This window comes from Tenrec ecaudatus, chromosome 15 (assembly GCF_050624435.1).
Source record: "Tenrec ecaudatus isolate mTenEca1 chromosome 15, mTenEca1.hap1, whole genome shotgun sequence".
Lineage (NCBI taxonomy): Eukaryota > Metazoa > Chordata > Mammalia > Afrosoricida > Tenrecidae > Tenrec > Tenrec ecaudatus.
This window is the reverse complement of record NC_134544.1, coordinates 42,837,131-42,861,793: the sequence shown is the minus strand read 5'-3', so window position 1 is coordinate 42,861,793 and position 24,663 is coordinate 42,837,131. Positions and strand designations below refer to the sequence as shown.

The following is a 24,663-nucleotide window of genomic DNA, read 5'->3' as shown; positions in this document are numbered from 1 at the left end:
CTATGAGTCAAAATCTACTCAATGGCAAAGAATTTTATGAGAACATGAAAATATGTGGGTAAGTAAAAAAATACAGCTATTTGGGTTTCTATTCATACATGCATGGATTTAAACTCCCAAGTGAAAACAGAAAAACAAACAAACAAACAAAAAATCCTTAAACCTCTCCCTGCAGTCAGTGGATGACTGAAGACAAGTTCTCACAGTAAAACTTGTGTTTTATTCTCATTACAGGGCCTTCAAATAAAAGGACACCAAAAAAAAGTTGCAGGCATATCAGCTGCAATACCGCCCAAAGAAACAGTCATTCAGTCTTTTCAGAAAGATAGAAGCTAATGAAGGTGACTTCGTGGAAAGGTCAAGAACTGGTGGCAAGTCATTGGTTTGCCAGTAGGATCCAGAGAGTATGGTCCAAAGGAAGTAGTGGCGTCTAAGAGGTCTGCTGGACTCATTAATTTCAAAGTCAACTCATTAGGTCCTGGTACCATTGTTCTGTAATCCCTAATGTGAGTGATTTTGATAGAATTTTCTCAAAGGACACAGGACAATTAAAGGGGCTTATGAGCAAGAAGTTTTAAGAAACTGAAGATGGGATTGGTCAGGGAAAGTACAGAAAATGTGCACCAAGGAATGTATTTGCATCCCAGCAACCTCTCCTTACTTTAGGGGAGCAAGGGCATTTTATGATAATTTCACTGGGAATGGCACCAGCCTACCTATTCTAATCTTGCCGCACTTGACTTCTTTTTGTTCTCAAAAATCAGAGCACATGTAAAAGGAACATATTTGAGTCTCTCTGGGATACCAAAACCATGGTGAAAATCAAAGGGCACACGGTTCTTTGGGGGAGGATCCACAAAAACACCCAAAACCAAACTCACTGTCATTGAGTTCATTCCATGGAGCGGGGGCGGGTTAGACAGATGTAAACACATCTTTCAGATGAGTTCAGTCACAGATGGTAGATATTACAAGAAGGAATACTTTTGTGTTTCAAATTTTTGTTTACAAAAGGCTTGTAGGATTTTGTAGTCATAACGTTTGACTTACTCTTGCATGTATACTTCATGCATGGAAATTATACATCCTTTATCATTAAAATTTTAAAAAGAAATATTAGGACCTTATGAGTCTAGGTTTAAATTCTTCCACCTCCTAGTTGTGAAAATTAAACAATATTTTGAACACTACATATACATTGTGTGGTATATACTACATCTACAGTCTGAAAATATTTTTGATACTTGAATGCACAATTCCCCAGTGGCCCTTTCTTAATCCTTTTTGGTGCCTGGCTCTAAGTCCCAGATTCTTAATTTAAAAGTTAACTCTGAATGTCATCTATTGATAACAATAGTAGGTTACTCAAAATACAACCTTTCTGTAGTAATTTTCCTTCCCAATGCTAGTTCAAGGAATCAGTACACACCACTAAAAGAGCATACGCTTTAAAGTAGGATAGACAAGTTGAAATTAGCTCCAAGGCAAATTAGCAATAAAAAGGAAACCATTGAATTTCTCTAGTTTTCTTTTTTCTGAGCATGTGATTTCGTTTTGAGAATTAAATGAGGTAAGCACACAGTTGCCCAGCAAAATGCATATCACATTAGAAAATTAATCAACAGTAGTCTTTAAATAATATTTGATATTGTCCATCATGACTGTTAATTGACATAGTGGTAAATGATACTTTAATTTTTATTTTAATAAAGCATTTTTATTTTAATAAAGCATTTTATTTGGTGCTCTTACAGCTCTTATAACAATCCATATATTCACTGTTAAGCACATTTGTACATGAGTTGTCATCATAATTTCCAAAATATTTTCTTTCTACTTGAGCCCTTGGTATCAGCTCCTTTCCCCTCCTTCCTTGCCCACCCTCCCACCCTCATGAACCCTTGGTAATTTAAAACATCTTTTTAATTTCATATTTTATACCGTCTGCTGTCTCCCTTCACCTCATTTATGTTGTTCATCCCCCTGGGGGTGGGGATCTATAGGACGATCATTGTGATAGTTTCCCCTTCTCCCCTCACCTTCCCCCTACCTCATGGTATCATTACTCTCATCATTGGTCCTGAGGGTCCAGTGGTCCTGGATTCTGTATGTTGAGAGCTTTTATCTGTACCAGTGTACATACTCTGGTGTAGCCAGATTTGTGAGATAGAACAGGGGTCATGATAGTGGTGGTGGGGGGAAGCATTAAAGAACTAGAGGAATGTTGTGTGTTTCCTAGGTGCTATACTGCACCTTGGCTGACACATCTCTTCCTTGTGACCCTTCTGTGAGGGGATGTTCAATTGTCTACAGATGGGCTTTGGGTCTCCATTCTGACCCTTCTTTTTTCACATCAAAATGGTTGTTGTTTTGGGTCTTCTGCTGCTTGATACCTGATCCTGTGGACACTTCGTGATCACATGTGTTGATATGCTTCTTCCATGGGAGCTTTGTTGGTCTTTGCTAGATGACTGTTTGGTTAATTTCAAGCCTTTAAGATCCCAGATCCTATATCTTGTAATGTCCAGGCACTATAAGTTTCCTTCATGATATTTGCTTATGCACCCATTTTATCTTCAGCTATTGTGTTGGGAAGGTGAACATCACAGAATGCCAGGTTATTAGAACAAAGTGTTCTCGCATTGAGGGAGGACTTGAGTAGGGGTCCAATGTCCATCTGCTACCTTAATACTTAATGTGTAAATATATGTACCAAGACCTATATCCCTATCATTATATATGCATATATTTACATATGAACATGCCTATGTTTATTCCTTTACAAATGTCTTTTGTCTCCTCGTTCTTAGTCTTAGTCTCATTAGAATGACTTTTTAAAAATTCAATCAAAGCAATTACTTCAAAGGGGAGCTGCTGGACCAGTTACATCCAAGGTTGAGAGGTAAACTTGGAAGATTATGGTAACTATTTTTGAGATTTTAATAGATTTTCTTAAGGGGTAATCTTAATAGATTTTCTCCAAGGATATGGGAAGATCACGGGCTTATCAGGAAGAAGTTTTAAAACAATTGAAAATTACACTGGGGAGAAAGCATAGAAGAAATGGTGCTGAGTATTTTTCTCTTCATCACAATAAGGTATCTGCTTATTCTCCAGGGGACCAGGGTTGTCCTTCAAGAAGTGAGGGGCAAGGGAGGGGGGGGGTAAAAGGAAATGATGTCAAGGAGTTCAGAAAGAAAAAGAATGTTTGGAAACCGATTATGTTATCAATTGTACAATTCTGCTTGATGTGATTGAACTATGGCATGATATGATATGTGTATTAACTCCCAATTAATAATACATTTAAAAGTTTTCATTCATTGAACCTCTTACCCTCTTTACCCCACAGCCCTGTTCTTGTCCCTCCCTCCTTATTTTTGCGATCCCAAAGCAAACCACCTTAGAAGGAACAAAATCTGAGTCGTCAAGGAAGCCCACGTGGCCACCTTCAGTTGGAGTGAATTAAAGAATGCAGAATTACCAGGGAAGGGTAAGAAATACGGAAGGAAAGCAGTCAAACACGCACAGATCTACATGGGGGCTACACTGAGAAAAGCAACTCCACAGTCTCACACTTACATTTACTAATGGTTTCTAGGGTTTTCTAACAATAACTTGTGATTCCATCTCATAGTTCTCCCAGTCCTGTTCTCAGTGTACTATCAGATAGAAAGCAAGAACCCAGGGGCGCAAAGGGAGAGGGAGTAATTAAAACACAGGTCTCTGTGATGCCCCGTGAGCCCACAGCATTCTCCCTGGGTCCTTACTAACTCTTCGCAGGTATTCCAGACTGAGTGTGTTACTACATGGCCTTTGACGATGAGATATGGATATAGATTATGCAAGGTTTTAGCCCTGGTGCCATAGTGAGTTGTGCATTGGATGGCTAACTACAATATCACTGTTCAAAACCACCAGATGCTCCAAGGGAAAAAAGATGAGACTTTCTATTCCTCTAAAAAGTTACTGTCTGAGAAACCCACAGGGACATTTCTACTTAGTCCCATAGGGGCTACGATGAGTCAGAAACATCTCGATGGCAGTGAGTTCTGTTTATCTGATAAGATCCATAGTTATCTCTCTCTCTCTCTCTCTCTCTCTCTCTCTCTCTCTCTCTCTCTCTCTCTCTCTCTCTCTCTCTCACACACACACACACACACACACACACACACACACACACAGTTGGGTGAACTTGGATTATTGATAGGTATCTGAAAGTCGGATGAACGCAGATTCCTGGATGATCGCGGATGTGAACTGGAGAGCATTGGAAAGTGGATTACTGCAGTGATGGAGTCAGCTCTGACCCTTGGGCCCCTGCAGAGAGGAACTGGGCTGTCCCTCTGTGTTTCTGAGGCTGTAAATCTTGAGGGAGCAGGTGACACCTTTGTCCTCCTGTGGGGTGGAGAGCTGGCTTGAGCGGCTGGCCTGGTTGTTGGGGCCCAGTGAGTGGTCCCGTACACCGCCAAGGCTTCTACTGCTTATGCAGTCAGGCAAATGTTTAATGTCTTCATGCTTGTTTTTCTTTCCACCCATTTTCAATCTGTTCTCATTTTGATTACCTTCTCCTTTCTTTTGAATTGTAGGCTTTTTCTCTGTGTGTATTTTATTTGTTGTTGTTATAATCTTTTAAAAATGATTATCTTTATATGACATCAAGGATAGTGAAAGAACTAAAATTTATAGTTTCTTAGCATTATGGCAGGGGAGATTGTGGGGGAAATAGGGAGCTAATATCATGAATACAGAAGGAAATGAAAAAAATGAAAAAAAAAAAGAAAAATTCACTGTGGTGATGACTGAGCAACTCTTTAATATATTTATATCATTTACTTGTATAGTATATGAATTATATGTCAATTAAACTATTTTCTAAAGTTTAGTAAAATTCATAAATTAATAAATATGGCACACAAATGAGAAATACTAAATAAAATGTATAAATCATTAAGATTATAAAGAATAATCATTCACATACTTGGAGAAGTTAAAGCATTCCCAACTATTCAAATAGTAATAAACTCAAGGAATAATTAAGAAGCAAAACAATTCGTGATCATGCTTTTGTAAATCAAATATCCTATGTGCATTTCACATCATATTATCACAGAATATATGGAACATTTTAAGGGAAAAATTTAAAAATTCAAATTTAACCTCCTATCTTTTATAGTTAAATATTAAATATACTTTTTATTTTGATAAAATTTAATTACTCACTTTAAAACATCAAGTGTCTTATCAAAACGTTTCTTTTCTTCTTCTTTTAGTTTTAATTCCTCATTCAAATTATTTATTTTGGCTTGAAAAACAGATGCTTTACTCCTAGTGTCATATATTTCTTTAAAAATTGTTGAGCGTTTTACCTGAGAAAAAAAATTGAGTGCTTTTTTCATTTTAAACATTTAGATTTTCACATCCTTGCATTTTAAGTACACAAGTATGTTGACTTTGGAAACAATTAGAAGTAAGTATTTTGCCATAACAAGTAAAGAATATCAACTTTGAGCATGGTGCTTTTGAGTCTAATGACATGGGAACAGAGAGCTCTGGTGGCAGAGTGGTGACTTGTTTGACTGCCAACTACAAGGTCAGCAGTTTGAAAACACCTACCAGTCTGTGAAGAAAGATAGGTCTTTCTTCTCTTGTGCAGGGTTACACTCCCAGAGACCCACAGGGGCAGTTAGTTCCCCACTGTCTGATAGGGTAACTGTGAGTCACAGTTGACTTGATAGTGAATTTGAGGGATATATATCTTAATCAAATGGACAACAGCGCCTCAGATGGATAGGAATTTAGAGTGCAGGGGGTTGGTGCTAATGGGGGAGAAACAATTCCAAAAAGGAGAGAATGAATAGTTACATAAATCAAAGAATCTAATCAATGTCAGCAAATTATGCTCACAGAAACTGTGGGATTGATGTACATTCTGCTGTGTATGCTCCCAATAATAACAGCCATAGCAACAAAAATTAATTACATATATACATATATATATGTGCATATATATGTATAAATGTAAAGAATTAAGTTTCAACAAGAAATAAAAATGATGCCAATACTTTAAAAAGGTAAACCATACCTCCTCTTGAATATATGCACCAAATTGGAGTTATGTTTTATTCCCCAATATTAAATCTGTTGTGATTTTCTAAGGGATAGGTTTGAATTATTTACTCATTCTCTGTCTCTGTCTTGCCCTCATTTACCCTCTCTCTGTCTTTGTCTCTCCTTTACAAATTGGCCCTCTGAGCCACAAACATATACATGCATATCTTGAAGGCATGTCATTCTAAGATGCTAATGTGGGAGCTCTTTCTGAAACATGTATATAGGTAGAGAGGCAAGGGCATATATTAATCTGATCTTTCATACAAAAGAAGCCAATGTTTAACGCCAGCATTAATTCCCAAAACTGGCCTGTGCAATTCCAGATTGAGTATCTGAGTCTGCATCTAGGTTTACGTGGTCCCTTCATGACCACTGGAGTTTATATTGATGGACTGATTGACTGACTAACTTTGACTAGCCCAGTGTTGCATCCAACATCAATTATTGATTCCAATTAGTGACCCTCACGCAACTAAGTCCACAGAACTCCATAGCTATCTTTCCTCCACAGCTTTCTTTTCCTCAAAGAGATATAGAATAATAAATCCTCCACCAGATTTATTTTCTCATAAAACATATTTTTGTCCACATTGTTAGGTGTTGGGTATAGTGTCTATAAAATGTATGTTCTCTGTTTTCTTTCCCTTTCTGGATTTTCTAGCTTTTTTTTTAACAAAAGAAGTGAGATGTTACATTTTTGTTTTTGTCTTCTATTCTAAAAAAAATCGTAACATTGGTGTGTTTTTGTGAAGGCTACATGGTAGTGGGGGTCCTCATGTAATGCTCTCTGTACATGTTACCCAGTGACCAGGACTCCATACCTCATGGTGAGTCTGAAGGAAAAATACTGTTGGCTATTGCAGGTTGGTGGAGAATACGGATCTGCTTGGGGACCCAAGAACTACACTGAAATCTTCTGATGGATCATAAAGGTCGCCAGAGCAAGAAGAAATAGAGCCATAAAAACGGTGTATTTACAATCGGACCCTCTTGTGTTTTGCCTGTTGGCTTGTTTTGTTCCTTGCCCAGGATGACATAGGTTTCAGTAACATAAAGGCCTTCCATCCCATGCTACCTGTCATATCTGGACTAGGAAGACTTCAGAAATCAGAACTACATGGCCTTAGTATTAGACTGTGGCGGATTTCCCCCCAATGATTTGTGTTTTTAAAAATTTCAGACCCTATATTTAAAAGCGCACTAGGTAATAAAATCATATTTTAAAAATCTATTTTAGATGGTATGTTCCATTTGATAGTTTTACTTTATATTATCTAAATGGAATCACTTCAGGTTCTACACCTAAGATTAAAAATGGGATTAAAATTTTCATCAGTTGTTCATCAACCAGCATGCTTGGTTTAACGGTTGCTGTCAGGTCGGTGCTGGTGAGGCCATGGAGTCCTCCCATGGTTCTCAATAGCGTGTGCACTCCAGGGTCTTCAAGGGCTGTGGTCCTTCAGGAGAGCATCCCCAAGCCTTTCTTCTAAAGCACCTCGAGGTAAATTCTATGGACACACAACTTCTTTAAAGTGTTATAGCGGAAAGATGTCATTTGGGCAACTAAGGTACACCTGACCCAACCCACGGTATTTCAGTGCCTCATATGGACTTGAAAGTAGGACACTGACTAAGCCTGAAGAAGAACCGAGGCATTTGAATTAGGTGCTGGTGAGGTCTATTAAGAGCTCCGTGAACTGCCTAAGGAACCAAGGGCTCAATGGAAAGTAAATGTCTAGAGAATAATTATGGAACCCTATGTACAAACATGTTTGCTATGGTTGATGTGTGGATTGTTATAAGAGCTGTAAGAGCCCCTAATAAATCTATCTCTAAAAAAATTGTTTTTAAGTTAAAAGGATAAAATTCTCAGAACAAGGTTCCATACTCTCTAGCTTCCTAACCTAAATATATCAATTCTAGTATTTAAAGTTTGTTAATTCTTAAAGTTCTAAGAAGTGAACAATACATGTAAGTGTGTATGATTCCAACCTACTTAAATAGTCAATTAAGATTCCATGATCACCTACTATGTAGCAGGTAAAGTCTGGCCACTTTCGCACACATCACCTCTTATTAAAAAATGTATTTATTGCTAAAATGCATATGCCTCTTCAATAAGAAAAACATGGAAAGGACAAGCAAAGCTATCCTGGAGAAAGTACAGCCAGACTGCCCCATGGAAGCAAAGATGATGAAACTGGCTCACGTACTTTGAACATTTTCTCAGAAGGGACCAGTCACAGGAGAACATCCTGCTTGGTAAAGGTGGTAATGAAAGGAGGCCACCTCACAGTGACATGGATTGACACACTGGCTATAAGACCAAGCTCAAATATAGCAACAATTGTGAGGATGGTGCACAAGCAGCCAGGGTTTCATTCTGCTGCACACATGTCCCTCGGAGGCTAGGCCAGCTCAGCATTGCCACCTAACACCATGAAGAGACCTGTAGTCATAGCAATGGCGGGAGGGGGATCCCTTCCATTGGTTTAGTAAGGTGCTTTCTGAGAACAAACACTTATTCATTACTCAGTTAAACATGTCAAGAGTTATGTTGATTTTTTTACCTTTTAATGATATTGTTAAATCTGCTGCAATATCAAAATGTCTATGATATGATAATGGCTTAAAATATTCTTTCTAGTTTATATGGATATGTATGTGAAATGTGATTAGACTTTTTCCTCCATTTCCTTCGGAACTCTACAGATATTATAACAATCCATAATTTAATTAGATCAAGCCTGGTTGTAAAATTGTTGCCATCATCATTTTCAAAACATTTTCATTCTTGAACTCTTTAGTATCAGCTCCCCTTTATCCCTGCCCTCCCCCACCCAAACCTCAAGGAATCTTGTTATTATATTAAGTATTATTGTTGTTATTCCCCTTTTCGCCCCATATCTTACACCGTCCAGTGCATCTGTCCACTTGCCATTCTGTTATTCCTTCCCCTTGACTGGGATTATGTAGTCATCATGGTTATCAGGTCCCCCTTCCCACCTTCCCCCTTTCTCTTTCTGTACCCTCAGGGAATTATTACCCCCATTACAATTCCTGAAGAGTTTATCTAACTTGGATTTCATGCATCGAGTGATCTAAATTATACACTGAACGTATGCAGGTCTAACAGGGTTAATGAGGTAAAACTAGGACCATAAAATTGGTGTGGGGGTGTCCAGATATTAAAAAACTCCTGGAAAGTTATATATTTCAACAGTGCTATAATGTACCCTGGATATATCATCCCTTCCATTGGCCCTTCTGTGAGGCACTGCACCATTACCTTACAGGTGATTATGGGGTCTCCACTTCTGTCTATGCTCTTTTACATCAATTTGATTGCTTGTTTTTAAACTTCTGATACCTATTCCCATTGACGCCTCTTGGTCACGTAGGCTGGTGTGCTTCCTCCATGTGGACTTTGTTGCTTTCCGGATAGTTGGCCACTTGCTTAACTTCAAGCCTTTAAGATTCCAGACACTATATCTTTCCATAGCTTGGCATGATCAGCTTTCTTAACCAAATTGGCTTAAGCACCCATTTGACTTCAGTGATTTTATCAGGAAGGTGAGCATCATACATTGCCACATTATTAGAACAAATTGTTCTTGTGCTGAGGTAATATTAAAGTAGAGCCCCAAAGTTCATCTACTGATCATCAGTGACTTTTTTAAAAGTCTGATTATTTCTTTGTGGGTTAAATATCAGATACATGTAATATTTTCATAAACTATTTTATCCACCGAATAAAATCATAACCATGCTATTTTTCTTAAGAACAACTTTAAGTTCCGTTTCCTTCCTTTCTTCTCATTCCCTCCCTCCCTTTTCTCCTCTCTCCTTCTCCCTCTGCTTTTTCCCCTTCTCTTCCAACTTCTCTCCCTCCTTTTTCTTTCCTTTCTTCCTTCTTTTATTCTTCCCTACATCGAGCTCCAAGCAACAGGCATTAATATGACAAGTGTAGATAGCATTAGACTTCACCATGACTACATTATCAGTACTGTTTTGTATTATATCTTGGCTCAGAGTTATCCCAGTGACAAACTGGACTAATCTAGAAGAAACAGTAAGTGAAAGGAAAAAACAAAGAGACTGTGTGTGTGTGCAGAACCAATTAAAATGAGAGGCATCTACCTAAAATGCAATTTGCTTGAATTATTTTCATTAACATGAAGAAATTTAAAATTATTTTTCATATTTTATCTCTTACCTCTGTTTCTGTTAGAGCATTACGGGTTTGCTTCTCCTTCACTTCCAATTTTTTCTTTGTTTCTTCCACATTTCTTCTAATAAAACTTTTCCTCTCACGTATTTTATTAATCATCTAAAAGATTTTCAGATATTATCATGCATAACACTTAAAATCCCACTCATTTTTAAAGCAACTAGCATGCAAACAATTTTTGTGTCTGATGGCTTTTTTTAAAAGATTTTGGCATTTTACTCCCATACCACACAATTCAATAGTTCAACCATATCAAGAAGAGTTGTAAACCTTTACCACAATCAGGTTAAGAACATTTTCTTTTTCCCTTTATTCACTGTTATTTATGTAATTTTGGGGTCAATTTTGACAAAACCCCACAAAACAAAACATTCACCAATTCAACAGTTTCTACATATGTATTTCAGTGCCATTGGTTATAATCTTTGTTATACACCTATTATTGTTATTCCTCTCCAAATGTTTCCCCAAAACTTTTCAAATACTTAACAACATATTTGGGCAGTATGAATGGTAGTGGGGGACACACGTGAATTTAAAAAACACACTAAGATCTGTGAAACCCTAGTCTTCTATTTGAATCATACTGAGTCTATGATTTCTAAGTCTATGATATCATACTGAGTCAATTTTGTTAACTAACAAAAACAGATGAACTCACATATTACTGCTATCAAATTAATGTTGACTCACAGTGGCCCTAAAGGATAGAGTGAAAGGGCCCTGTAGCGTTTCCAAGGCAACAAACTTTACAGAAGCTGACTGTCACGTCTTTCCCCATACAAACAATAAAGTTCCATCACAATGTTGACAATGTTTAAACAAAATTAAAAGCTCTAAGGATGATTTATCAGCAAAGAATATTAAAAAGCATATTCATATCCTTTCTTTCTGAAAGTTTACATTAATTTGATTAACTATCAAATAGAATAAAAGCAAAAACAATTACTAAAGCAAGTATAAAACAATAGCTATTATAAAATAGGGGAAAGTCAGGTCATTAATCTCTTCTGGAGTTCATTATTATCCTCAGAAAATTACATTAAAGCTTTTGATACAATTAATAAAATCCTATCATTAATCTCAGGGGGCTGTCTTTAAAAGCATGTATCCCGCCAGGTGTTGGCACTGGGTACACATTCATCACAGAAGCAATTGGATAGCACTCAGAAGGCCGAAACAGCGTAACCAGTTGAGGGTCAGGTGTCCTTCGGTCTATAACTTCCACCTGCCAGTCATAGCAAGGTTTTCAAGATCAAAGTAAAATCTGATAATAAGAATGCTTGGAAAATCACAATATATTTGTAAGTGGACGAGATCTTAAATTGTGGAAGTCTTGTGTGACAGAACTATACCATCGTTTTCAATGGCCATGGGGTGGGGAAAGCAAACTCTGTTGCCAATGGCCCAAATCAATATATGTATATCCTCGTTGCAGCTACAGACAAGAATGTATAATGCTCACCACACCCTCTAGTTTTTATAAAGACTAATGACATGATAGACGCACTTTTTACCCACTGAGTTTTTCTTTGGGAAGGGCTAGTGATATCAGTTACTGCCAAAAACGTGTTGTTTTATAAATACTTTACTCATGTGTGCTATATTTTTCACTATAGCTGTCGTTCCCTTTTTCTAAATACATCAGAAATTTACCATGGAAATGTCAAGATACATTATATTTTCTATTTAGGTTAGAAAAAAAATCTTCTGCAGTTCATTAACTAAGAGTGAAGTCTTTGGGTAAAGTTTCCTATGGTGGGCATGATAACGGTTTGTCCTGCTTCAGCCCAGGACCGGATTCTGGATAATAGTATGGGGCAGTCCCACCATGCATTTGGACTGTGGATCGGTTTTTGGCCCTGAAATGGTTACTTAGTTCATCCAGGTTTGTAATCTCTTCCTATGTGAAATCACAATTTTCCAAACAATAATAACATTCCATGCATGATTCGCCTAACTCTTTCTGTTCGTCTATGGATTCATTTAGAAATGCTTACATCAAGGTGATGGCGATGGATATTTCTGATCCTTATGAACTCCTCTTCTAGTTCGGCCAGTGGCTCCTCCAGCTTTTCCAGTGCTAGGATATAGATTATTTTCTTATCGAGAAGTGACTTCTTCTCATGTGTCTGGACGTCTTGAATATGATACATTTTTTTCTGACAACAGAGATAATGACTCATTTAGTTTTTAATGATGGAAACATTTTTGAGCCCCTACACTGTGGTAGGCCATAATCCTGGGTGTTATTAGAATATCAATTGATGTCACTATAAAAATAATAGGTAAGACCATAGTGCATTTAAGCAGCACACAGCTGTGGCTTCAAGGAATGAGAGAGAAAGGAAAAGGAAACTTAAAACCAAGCATTTATATATGAGTTTTTGGAGAAAACTCAGGTTAGAGAATCTACACACAAAATATACTACACTACACACAACACTCACAGAGTTTTAACAAATAAACAATGAGCAGAAGGTGAATAATAAGTTGGTAGACAACAGACACAACAGAAAGGCAGGGTGGGCTGTGGAATTATTGCCTAAATGTGAATAGTAATGAATATGCGGGATTCTTCCAACATTTACAATCAGAAAAGCACTGCTTCAAGATTTGAAAATACTGAATTTCCTAACAGTGAAAGAGAACAAATCATTTTTCTTTCCTTCAAAGCAGACCACAAGGGCAGATAATTTAGAAATTGTTCAGAAAACACATTTGCGAACCACTCAGCTTCCTGATGCGACTCTTCCTGTAATAATAACATCTCGTGTGTGTACGCTGCTCCCGAGTGCCATCAAACCTATTCCGGCTCATGGTGGCCGGGTGTAACAGCGTAGGAATTCCCACATCGTATTGCTAGGCTTCTTTATAGAAGCTGATTGCCAGGGCTTTCTCCCGCAGAGCTGTTGGGAGGACAGGTGTCTTAAAGACTCACCTAGGACCAGGAAAACAACAAAGCCAACATGCTGTGTTTGCGAAGGATATGCAGAAGTAAATCCCAGGACTGAGTAGCACCGCCCCTTGGACGGTCCACGGTTGTAAATATTTATTGGGTCAGAAACTGTTAGCCTTCTCCTTCTGAGGGGCCGAGGGTTTTGAAGTGCTGACCTGGCAAGCGCCCGAGGGGTCACCCCACTATGCCACCAGCACGAGTGCTGGAGATCACCTCCTTGACCCGGGGCGCTCCGTAGCAGAATGATAAATCTGTGCCTGTAAAAAATGGACAGTCTCTGAAACCCGACAGGGCAGTTCTACGTTGACTGACAAGGTCCCTGTGCACCCGGATCGACTGGCTGCGAAGGAGCAAATTAAGAAGCAAAGCATTAGGAAAATTATCTTTTTTTTCTCTCTATCATGCTTTTGTTTCACAATCTTGATAAAGAAGTATCTCATATATTCTTCCAGGGTTAAATAAAGAAATTCAAGGGAAAGGCGCTAAAAGTAAAGAAAACATAACATCATCACAAAGCAAACTAAAGAGTTAGACACTTAGGAATAAGCTCCCCCTGCCCTTTTACTAGACTGGCAGAAATTCCCATTAAGCCACAGAATGAGATATGTGTATGGAGGTCAGTTTCTTTATGCATGATCAGACACTGCTAGTTGTACGCAGAGGCCAACTGTCATCAGCTCAGGAAACAAAACTGCTGGCTTGCAAAGCAAGTGGTGAAAAGATGCCTCATTACAGGCAAATTTAAAATGCTAAGTAAAATGCAAATTAAAGGAAGAATAAAATATTGAACCTAAATGAGTATTACCTGAATCTGTAATGCAGTAGCCACTTCACTTCGAATGAGCCTCTTCAAGAAATCTTCTCTACCCTACGTATTATCAAATTTAAAAGAAAATGAGAGTTTAGTTTACAGGAAATCCGCAAATATGTTAAGGACAATCGCTAATACAATAGACATTTTACATAGGTTAGAATAGAAAGTAAAAACAAAGCATTACAAATTAAATATTGGAAAACAAGGTGGGGGAAGTCTGTTATTTGAAACAAAGCTTTGACGTGACAGACAAGAAGATAAAAGCAGAATTGTATCTGATTTAGTTTGTACTTTGTAGTCCTCAACGTAAAAAAAAATGGGGAAAAAAAGAAAGAATGCAGAAATGAAAGAATGGATAGTCTTTCAATTCCTCTAATTAAACTCTTACCAAATTTTAAACTATTATTTTCCAGGAAAAAACACCTTCAACTTTACAATTAAGACATAAATTCCTCGATGAAGCTTTTGCAACTTATTGAGAATCTCCACTTGACCACAGCAATTCATTCATTTATAAGCATCACTTGAGAGTTAATGGGTAAAAATGTTGGGAAAAAATTATTCTGCTTCAGGATAAATAATCTTAAACTACTCATCACATGCCTTAATATTCCACACTAAATACCATTGGTAGTAGTTAATAAAGTATTTTTCTGCTTTGGAAATATATTTCACATTTACTTGAAAACACGCCCCTCACTTGAGATTACACTTGTCTTAAGTCTAGACTCCCTTCCTCATTGGGAAGAGCATTGTAAATGTGCAAGAAGAAGCAAATTCTTTCACACCTAAAGCCTCCATCAATTCCTGGCACCCATAACAATACATGGGATCAAGTTTGTAAGTTTCCCCTTGGCTCTTCCTCAGCTTACTGCAACCCAGAAGAAGGGGCGGAGGGGGGGGGGCAGTGCAGCAGTGATGAAACATTCAACTTTCCTCTAGTTCTTGAATGCTTCCTCCCCTCAACTAACATGATCCCAATTCTACCTTCCAAATCCAGCTGGACTGGAGGATGTACACTGGTACAGATGGGAACTGGAAACACAGGAAATTCAGGACAGATGAACAACCCCTTGGGTCCAGTGGTGAGAGTGGTGATGCCGGGAGGGTGGAGTAGAAAAGGGGAACCGATTACAATGATCTACATATAATCTCCTCCATGGGGCATGGACAACAGAAAAGTGGGTGAAGGGAGATGTCAGACATTGTAAGATATGACAAAATAATAATAATTATAAATCATCAAGGGTTTGTGAGGGAGGGGGGAGCGGGGAGGGACAGGAAAAAATGAAGAGCTGACACCAGGGGGTCGAGTGGAAAGCAGATGTTGTGAGAATGATGATGGCAGCAAGTGTGCAGATGTACTTGACACGATGGATGGATGGATTGTGATAAGCATTGTATGAGCACCCAATAAAATGATTTTTAAAAGACTGAGAAGAACAGGATCCTTTAGTAGTTACAAAATCTCATGTCAATTTGAGGATTAAGGGTGTAGGAGTGGAGTCTGGCCCGTCAATCAAAATATAGCCAATGAGGCCTCTGTATGGGCGTGGCCTTTTCAGGAGTATTCTGGAAATTCCTGTATTCCTCCTTGGAGGCAGGAGACACTCTCTCTGGGTCACTCCCTTGGAGACTCTCTACTGACAAGGCTGACTCCCTGGGAGGCATAGCAGCTGACAAGACACATGGAACTACCCTAGTGCCCTGAGCACTAGGAGAACCCTGCCAGCCCTGAGATGCTTACAGTGCCACTGGATCCACAAGACTTCCCACCCACTGGCCTGTGATATTCCTGCATTCAGCATCATTGCATATGTTTCATGAGACTGAGGAAGACTTTATAGATTGGCATTGGACATTGGGCTAATATTGGACTTATGGACTTTATCTGGACTGGGCTGGGATTTTTTTTTCAATATTCAACTGCTCTTTTTTACAAAGCTCTTTCCTATACACATATGAGGGTCTCTATGAATTTGCTTCTTTAGTCTACCCAGGCTAACACAGATGCTACCCAGTGCTGCAACATATTACACAAATAAATGACTCAAGTCACTGCCTTTAGATTAATTAATATTATACATGAGTGTGTGAGTTTAAGACAGATGATAAGAAATTGTAATAAAATACACAAATAGTATTAAGTTCCAAGTGGTACCCTTGTATTACCCCCTTAGAGAGGGAAACTAGTTCATTTGGAAATCTGTATATCGACACAAAACCAAATCAACTGCTGCCAATGGATAAATCTGGGCTCTCTGTGTCCAGGGGCAGAGGCTGGAATGCTGGGGCTTCTTTCTAGCATCTGAGTGAACTTTTCCAGCCTCTCTTTCCTACGATACCACCAAACCTCCGCGACTCAGAGAGCAAGACAGAATGCTCGGTCACAGCAACAGAAGCGACCTGCCCTTGAGTGGACAGCTAATGTCCATGCCCCCCTTAGAAATATGGTGACAGGGACTGTTTTGAATGACATGCTCAAACTCTTGCTGTGATACTATCCTTTTTATTCAAAATATACTTGGGCCACCATGGCCTGGGGAAAAGTTCAGAAACTATAGACTTCCTCAGACTACTCAACTACTTCAGCCTTCAACATACCCAATAATGCACATATTGAACTAATTCAAAGTTCTTCCGCTGAAGGGTAGGACATGTGAGTGGAAGGCAACTTCTGCTCCTTATAAAGCAGATTCTGGAGTCTGATATTCAGGATATTGTTTGGAATGTGCACTTGCTATAAACTCGTGTGGGGAGAGGGAAGCGAGAAACCGGGAGTGTGATACAATCCCAACCACAATGTCCCTGAGCCCCATAGGGAGTGCTGGAATGAGAATGGACTTTCAGATGTATCTCAAATGGGACCAAGGTAGCAAGGCTAGATTCCTAGATGGATCAGTCACTGAACATGCGTTAATCTCAGAAGGGGAGTGTCTTTTAACAAGGTGCCTTAAAGGAAGCAATTCCTTAAGGAGAATCTAGGCAACTGGATGGCTCACTTAATGGCAATGGTACTGTTATTACAACGCATGGTAATGATTTAAATATGTAGTGCTTGCTATGTAGAATTTTCCTTGTTTTGACTTCACAGTGAAATCTATGGAATTGATATTATTGTTCCTTTATTACGCATTGGGAAAACTAAAATACAGAGGTTACAATAGTGGCACGAACACACAGAGTTAGGAACCGATGGAGGCAGTAATGCACAAAACCTGTTGAAAGTTCAGAGACCTAACACTATAGGCTTATGATCTCAGTGGCCCCTAGTGCCCAAGAGCTGTTCAAGGTGAACAGGGATCTTTGGTCCAAAGCCTTGTGACGCTCATGTGACCCTCTCCTTACACAGCCCAGCCATGTTTCCATGAGGCTTCTGGGCAACTAAGATACCTCTTTTAATGCTGTAACTGAGAAATGACCCCAGAGGTTGAGGACCAAATGGAGACGTGTTACAGAGGCGCCAAGCTGCTCAAGGATGCTCTGGAATCGGTTTTGCAGGGGAAGGGCACGGGGAGGATGCCAACTTTTCACCATGTAACATGCGTTCTATAGCAGCTGGGGGCGGAACCAGGATTCGATGACTGCACACTACAAGGTGGCAGGCAATGCAAACGTTAGGGGATAAAGAAGAGTTTTGTGAAATAAGGATTGCCCCATCTTCTGCCATCGAATCGATGCGGACACATAGCGACCCTGTGTAACAGGATCGGACTGCCCCCTCTCTGCATTCCAGCTTCTGTAACTGCTTACTGGAGTAGAAAGCCCTGTCTTTCCCCCACAGAGTGGATGGTGGTTTCACACTGCCGATCAGGTGGATCACACCCCAATGCATTATGCCCCAAACACCTACTGTCGTTTTATTCGATTTTAGACAAAATGCAGTCTCTATGAATTGAAATAGATTAAACTGTTTGTACACACACACACACACACACACACACACACACACACAAATACACCTTGCTGCCATCAAGTCCACTCTGAATCACAGGGACTATATAGGACAGAGTAGAACTGCCTCTCTGGATTTCCATGACGCAACTCGTTAAGAGAGTAAAACGCCTGTCTTTCTCCCCTGGAGCAGCTGGTGATTTTGAACTTAGGACCTTGCGGTTATCTATTGGCCCCATGTGCAATCCATGACATCGTGAGGCTTCCAAAAACCTTCTTGGTTTAATAAGTGCCATTCTGAGAATTTGTTTGTTAAATCCCATGCACTTTGTTAAGATATTTTATACAGTATGGTAGAGACTGATAAAATAATCTAGTGAGCAAATGCATTCATGAATCACAAATATTCTTTGATATCTCAATTGGGGATTTACTACAAAAATTTAGGATTCTTCCAAATTCATATAAATATAAATACTCATCCACCTTCTGGGCTATTGGGCTGCTACTGCAAGGTCAGCAGTTCCAAAGTGTCAGTCACTCTGTATGACAAAGATGAGGTTTTCTGTGCTAGTAAAGAGTTACAGAGAGGTCATTCTTCTCTGATCTATAGGGTCGCTCTGGGTTGGAATCAACTCAATGACCATGAGAAAGAGTCTGTTTCTATAATATAAAATTCAGAGCCATATTACACAGGGGCTCACTCTTAGTAGTATCTTGAAGGGGGAGGGTAAAATGAGTCTAAGGGAGGTTTCTCCTGAGATGTGGAAAAATGCAAAGGGCAGTGGTGAAGGTGGGAGGGCAGACCCCAGTCCTGCAGAGAACACAATACCAAGTGAGAGCTGAAGTGCCCTTCCCAAGGAGAGCTGCCGGTAGCCCTTCTGGGCCAGCATTTTTAAATCATCACTTTACAATAGGATAAAAGTTGAAGATTCAGAACAAAATAACAAGTTATAGTAGACTCAAGACTTCCTGAAATTGTGATACTTGGATGAATCCCTGAAACTATCGCCTAAAGATCATCTTTAAACCTTACACCAAAAGTATCCCCCAAAGTGCTCTTTAAAACAAACAATGGCTTAGCTTAACTAGCAAAACAAAAACAAAAAAGTCTGCCTGGAGCATGACACTCTTTTAAGAACTCATTATGTGAAATCAAATTAAGAGCAGCTGTTTGGAAGATTAAGGAATCCTGATGGTGTAGTGGTTACGCTCTGGGCTGTGATCTCCATGGTCAGCAGTTGAAAACCACCAGCAGTAACAACAAAGCCCACATGGAAGAAGCACACCAGCCTGTGTGATCATGAGGTGTCTATAGGATCAGGTAGCAGGCATCAAAGACGCAGAACAAAAAATCATATCATTGTGATTGAGGGGGAGTACAGAGTGAGGACCCAATGCCCATCTGTAGACAATTGGACAACCCCTTACAGAAGTGTTGCAGAAAGGAGAGGAGCCAGTCAGGGTGCAGTAGAGAACCAATGAAACATACAACTTTCCTCTAGTTCTTCAATACTTCCTCCCTGCCACTATCATCATGACCGCAATTCTACCTCACACCTCTGGCTAGACCAGAGCATGTACAGGGGTGGAGATAAGAGCCTGAAACACAGGGAATCCAGGTCAGATAAACCCCTCATGACCATTAATGAGAGTAGTGATAAGAGAAGGGTAAGGATAAGGTGGGGGAGTAAGGAGGAACTGATCACAATGATCTATATATAACCCCTTCCCAGGTGAATAGACAACAGAAAAGTGGGTGAAGGGAGACATCGCTCAGCGAACCACATGAAAAATAATAATAATTTATAAATTATCAAGGGGTCATGAGAGATGGAGGTGGGGGAGGGATGGGGGGAAATGAAAAGCTGATACCAGGGGCTCAAGTAGAAAGAAAATGTTTTGAAAATGATGATAGCAACAAATGTACAAATGTGCTTGCTACAATGGATGGATGGCTGGAAGAATTGTGGTAAGAGTTCTATGAGCCCCCAATAAAAGGATCTTTTTAAAAGTTTGCGTATGGTGTGATTAAAATTTAAATAAAGTCAGCGTCGACCCTGAAAACAAACAAACAAAACTCACCATCAGTTCCTCAGGAGAAAGACTCTGCTTTCTTCTCCCATAAGTATTTATATTCTCAGAAACCAATGGGAATCACTATGAGTCAGCATTTACTCGATGGCAGGGAGTTTGGATTGGTTTTGTCTTGGAAGATTCATGTGATACTTTTTGTGTCAACTAGGCTTGGCCGGGATTCTCAGCAGATGGGTTAACTAACACCCAGTAATTACCCAGGACCTGACCTAACACAATGTAATCCCAACCAATCAGTTGTAAACCTCCATACTGGTTTAAGATTAGAGTGGAATGCAAATCCCTTACAGGCAAGTCACAGCCCTGGTGTAACTAATTGACTCTGGTGTGGCCTATTTCCAGTAGAAGCGAATGCTGTAAGAATCTTGCTTGTTTTTTTCCCCTGGGTCTGAATCCTGCATTAGCCTAAGCAACCTCTGATTATTTGTAGTTGAGTCAATGACCTAACATTTTGCCTGCCCATCCTGAGAACCATCAGGGGTGTGCCATCTGACCTGCCAGCCTTGGGTTCATTTGCCCTTCCAGGAAGATGTCTGACTTGCTGGCTATGGAATTATCTGCATGTACAGTTACCAACATGTGGTATCCCTGCTAATCTTGAGTTCTACCGCCCCCACATCTAGTCAAGTCAGGAAAATCCTCCATCTTAACATATGACTCACGGAGCTGGAAGGTGCCTCGCCTTGTTTCTTAGGTGCCATCAGGTTGCTTCCAGCTCATAATGACATTATGCAAAACAGAAAGACACATTTCTCTGTCCGGTTTCATCCCCCCAAGTTTTGCTATCCTTGAGCCCATTGTCGAAGCCATGGTGTCAATACATCTCCTTAAGGTTCTGCCTCTATTTCGCTGCCCCTCTAGTTTACCAGTTCTTTTCCAGGGACTGGTCTTTCCTGATAACATGTATGTAAGACGAAGTCTAGTCGCCTTTGCCTTTAAGGAGCACCCTGGCCATGCTTCTTCCAAGACAGGATTGTTTATCCTTTTGCCAGTCCATAGTACTTTCGATATTTTTCTCCAGCACCACAATTCAAATGCATCAATTGTTCTTCAGTTTTACTTATGCAATGCTCAACTCTTACAGGCATATGAGGCCACTGAAACACCATGGCTGGGGTCAGGTGCACCAAAGTCCTAAAAATAAAACCTTTGTCCTTCAATACTCTAAAGCAGTCTTACGCAGCAGATTTACCTAATGTGTGGTTTGATCTCCTGACTGTTGCTTCCAGCCGCATTCATTATAGATCCAAGTAACACAAATCCTTAGCAATTTCAAACTTTTCTCCATTGATCATGTTACCTCTTGGTACACTTGTGAGGATTTCAGTCTTCTTTACAATGAATTGTAATCTGTACTGAAGGCTGCAATCCGGATCTTCCTCTGCAAGTGCTTCAAGTCCTCCTCACCTTCAGCTAGCAAGGTTGTGTCATCTGCATAGCTCTGGCTGTTAATAAGCCTTCCTCAATCCCGATGCCACATTCTTCTTGATACAAAAGAGCTTCTCTGATTATTTGCTCAGCATAACTATGCTGAGAGGATACAACCCTCTCCTACACCTTTCCTGATTTTAAGCCATACAATGTCCCTTGTTCCATTTGCACAGTTGCCTCTTGATCCATGTACAGGTTCCATAGGAGCGCAGTGTAGTATTCTGGAATGCTCATTCTTCTCAAGGGAATCCATGGTTTGTCGTGATCCACACAGTCAAGTGCCAAGTCGTTGTCAATAAAAAAAAAACAAACTTCTTTCAGGCATTCTCTTTTTTCAACCAAGAGCCATCAGAAATGGATGTGTAGCCATTGTCTAGACACAAACTTCTATTTCTATATAAGTGCCACTAACATTGCTTCTCTATATAACCTAATTTAAGACAGATAGGAAACTTAAAACATAAACATAAAAACCCTTCTCATGAGCCGGTGCTGACTCATAGAGACCGTATATAGGGTTTCTGGGACTGACTTGAGCTGCTTATGTCACTGCTAGTATTCCAATTCATAGCACCTTAGGGGAGATAGATAGACAGACAGAAGAGAGAGAGACAGAGAGAGAGAGAGAGATAAAAACAGAGTGAGGATGATTGTACAGCTTGAAACATGTAATCAGTGTCACTAAGTGATACATGTAGAAAAGAAATCACAATAGATGCTCAGACTATTGGGAGAAAGATTGTTAGAAAACTGTATTAGCACAATCTTAAAGTGTCACTTTGTTGCTTACATATTAATTACAACAGGGAAATTAAAATATACAAACCTGTTGACCATAACTTCAACCAATGAGACAAATATATATTAAGTGCTTTTTCATACGTTTATTTGAAGACATAATAGTTCAATTATGTTATATATCTACCAACTGTGTTTAATGTAAATCCAATTGCTCAGCTGCAAATCAAATGACTAGAGGTACATCCCAGATGATTGTCATGATCTACTTCCAAAAGTCCAGTCGTTGAAAACCCTCTTGAGCACAATTTTTCCAAGACATACATGGGACAGCCATGAGTCCATGTCCAATGGAAGGTACTTTGTTTTACTGGAGTCATAAGCAAACCAAAACATATCTGCAAAGTGGAGTGGAGTGGAGTTGTGAAGTTTCTAAATATGGCTCTTCTACTCATGTTCCTGTAACTGATGCCAAATGATTAGGTGGGTCCATGCGAATAGGCCATGTGTAATACTACTAGGGAGGAGTGGCTAGTTTTTGTTACCACCCCACTCTGGCTATCAAGATAAGCCGTATCTGTAGGAGCAGAGAAAAGCCCCAGTATCATTCATGATCTCTGTCTGAAGTGGCGGAGGTCAAGTCTAGAGGCATCAGCGACTGGCACAGAGACTGTGGTTCAGAGAAAGGAGTCAGGCTGGGACAGGAGGCCGAGGAGCAGAGAAGCAGAGTGCCATGAGGGCTGCTTGTCCACCAAAGCAGAGGCCAAGGGACCTCGTGGCTGACAGAGATGTGACTGCTGGCCGAGAAGAAGTATTTGTGTGGACCAGTGTCTGCATCCTTATTGTTTAGTGATCCTAACTTATAACCTATTAACTTCCCTAATACCAAAACCCAAACTCACTGCAATCAATTCAATTCCAACTCACAGTGACCCCAGGGTAGAACTGCCTGCCCCTGTGGGTTTCTGAAACTGTAAAATTTGTATTACAGAAGAAAACCTCATCTATCCCCATAGGGCAGCTGGTGGTTTTGAACTACTAAGCTCCAAGTTAGCAGCACAGTGTGTAAGCCACCATGCCACTAACAAACTCCTGCACTTGTGAGTATCACCATCAAGTTCTGTGTGGGCATTGCAGCATATGATCAAACCCAGAACAGAAGGAGAATGGCATGAGAGGTACAGCTAGTGTTGGAATAGGGAAAGAAGAATGGAACATGGAGGGGTAACCCCTACCGCCAATGGAAAAAAGCTTTGTTGGGCGGAGTTTTTCTAGCACACCTTTGTCCCGCTAAGTCAGCATCCAGCAACTCACTCTGAGTTAGTGCACTCAGTGACATCAGCTGGGAAGGTTCTCTCTGGTCACAGTGAATTTTTCATAAAAGCAATTTTGTTCAAACCTCAGTTTTTTGTGATGGCCAATTTAAGAGAAGAGTGTGCAGCTATGAAATGTTGTGTCCTGCTCAGGAAAAACACCACAGAAACTGTTGTGATGTTGAACACAGCTTACAAGGACAGTTCTCTGGGAAACTCAAGTGTACAAGTGGTTTTCTTGTTTCAAAAAGGAGATGCCCATCAACTTCCCAAACAGAAGGCACTGATGACTCACACTGCATTTGCAGTTCATTCCACTAAGTTAGACTGTTAATCAAGCTTTCTATCAAGAGGTTCTGAAAAGATAGAGAAATAGTGTGTGACCAAAAAATGGCCTGATTTGTGGCAGATGGAGGCTGGGTTTTGCCACCACAACAATGTACTTGCTCATGTAGGCATCTCAGTGTGCCAGTTTGGGACACAAAAGAGCATTCCAGAAAAGCCCCCTTCTTTCTAGGGCCTTTCTAACTGGGGCTGGGGCAAAGCCACTGCCTGTCCCTCCCAGAACCGGACAGAGCTAAGCCCCTGCCTGCCCTCCTCAGGAACCAGAAGTTGTTTCTGTCCCTCTGTCCTGTCCGTCCACACACACCCCTACGGCAAAACCTTCAGCTCTTCCTGTCTGTCTCCTGTTTATGTTATCTGCCTGCTTGATTCCTCTGACTCTGTTTTTCTTTGTCTGTCAGACTTGGCTGAGGTGTGGGCTCTCCCTAGCCAGCTGGGGTTAGGGACACAAATATTAATGACCCACTTAGCACCACTTTCTGTTGAAAGGGATGTTAAGATCCTAGGGGAGGATGCCCTGTCCCACTCCGAGACCCTCAGGGTGCTGGGGGGTAGGCCTCAATCTTGAGTCAGCTGGAAGTCCAGCCCCCACTGCCTGGCTGGTCAGAACTTGCTGCTGTTTTGTCGGGGATGGATGGACTGGACGGATGGCTGAATGGATAGGCGGGCTTGTGTGCACACACGCCCACAAACAAGCAGGGTGGAAGCACTTAGTGGAACGTGGCAGCGT

General features: G+C 40.2%; 1 protein-coding gene across 1 annotated transcript in view; it reads right to left on the bottom strand.

Moving 5' to 3' along the window:
• CCDC178 (coiled-coil domain containing 178) overlaps positions 1–24,663 on the bottom strand; it is a 404,288-nt gene that overhangs the window by 287,366 nt on the left and 92,259 nt on the right. The window contains exons 12-14 of the mRNA XM_075533238.1: positions 14,110–14,172; positions 12,346–12,507; positions 5,224–5,369 (exon numbers count right to left, since the gene is read on the bottom strand). Coding sequence (XP_075389353.1) covers positions 5,224–5,369; positions 12,346–12,507; positions 14,110–14,172 — 371 coding nt within the window. The remainder of the gene's footprint in view (positions 1–5,223; positions 5,370–12,345; positions 12,508–14,109; positions 14,173–24,663) is intronic.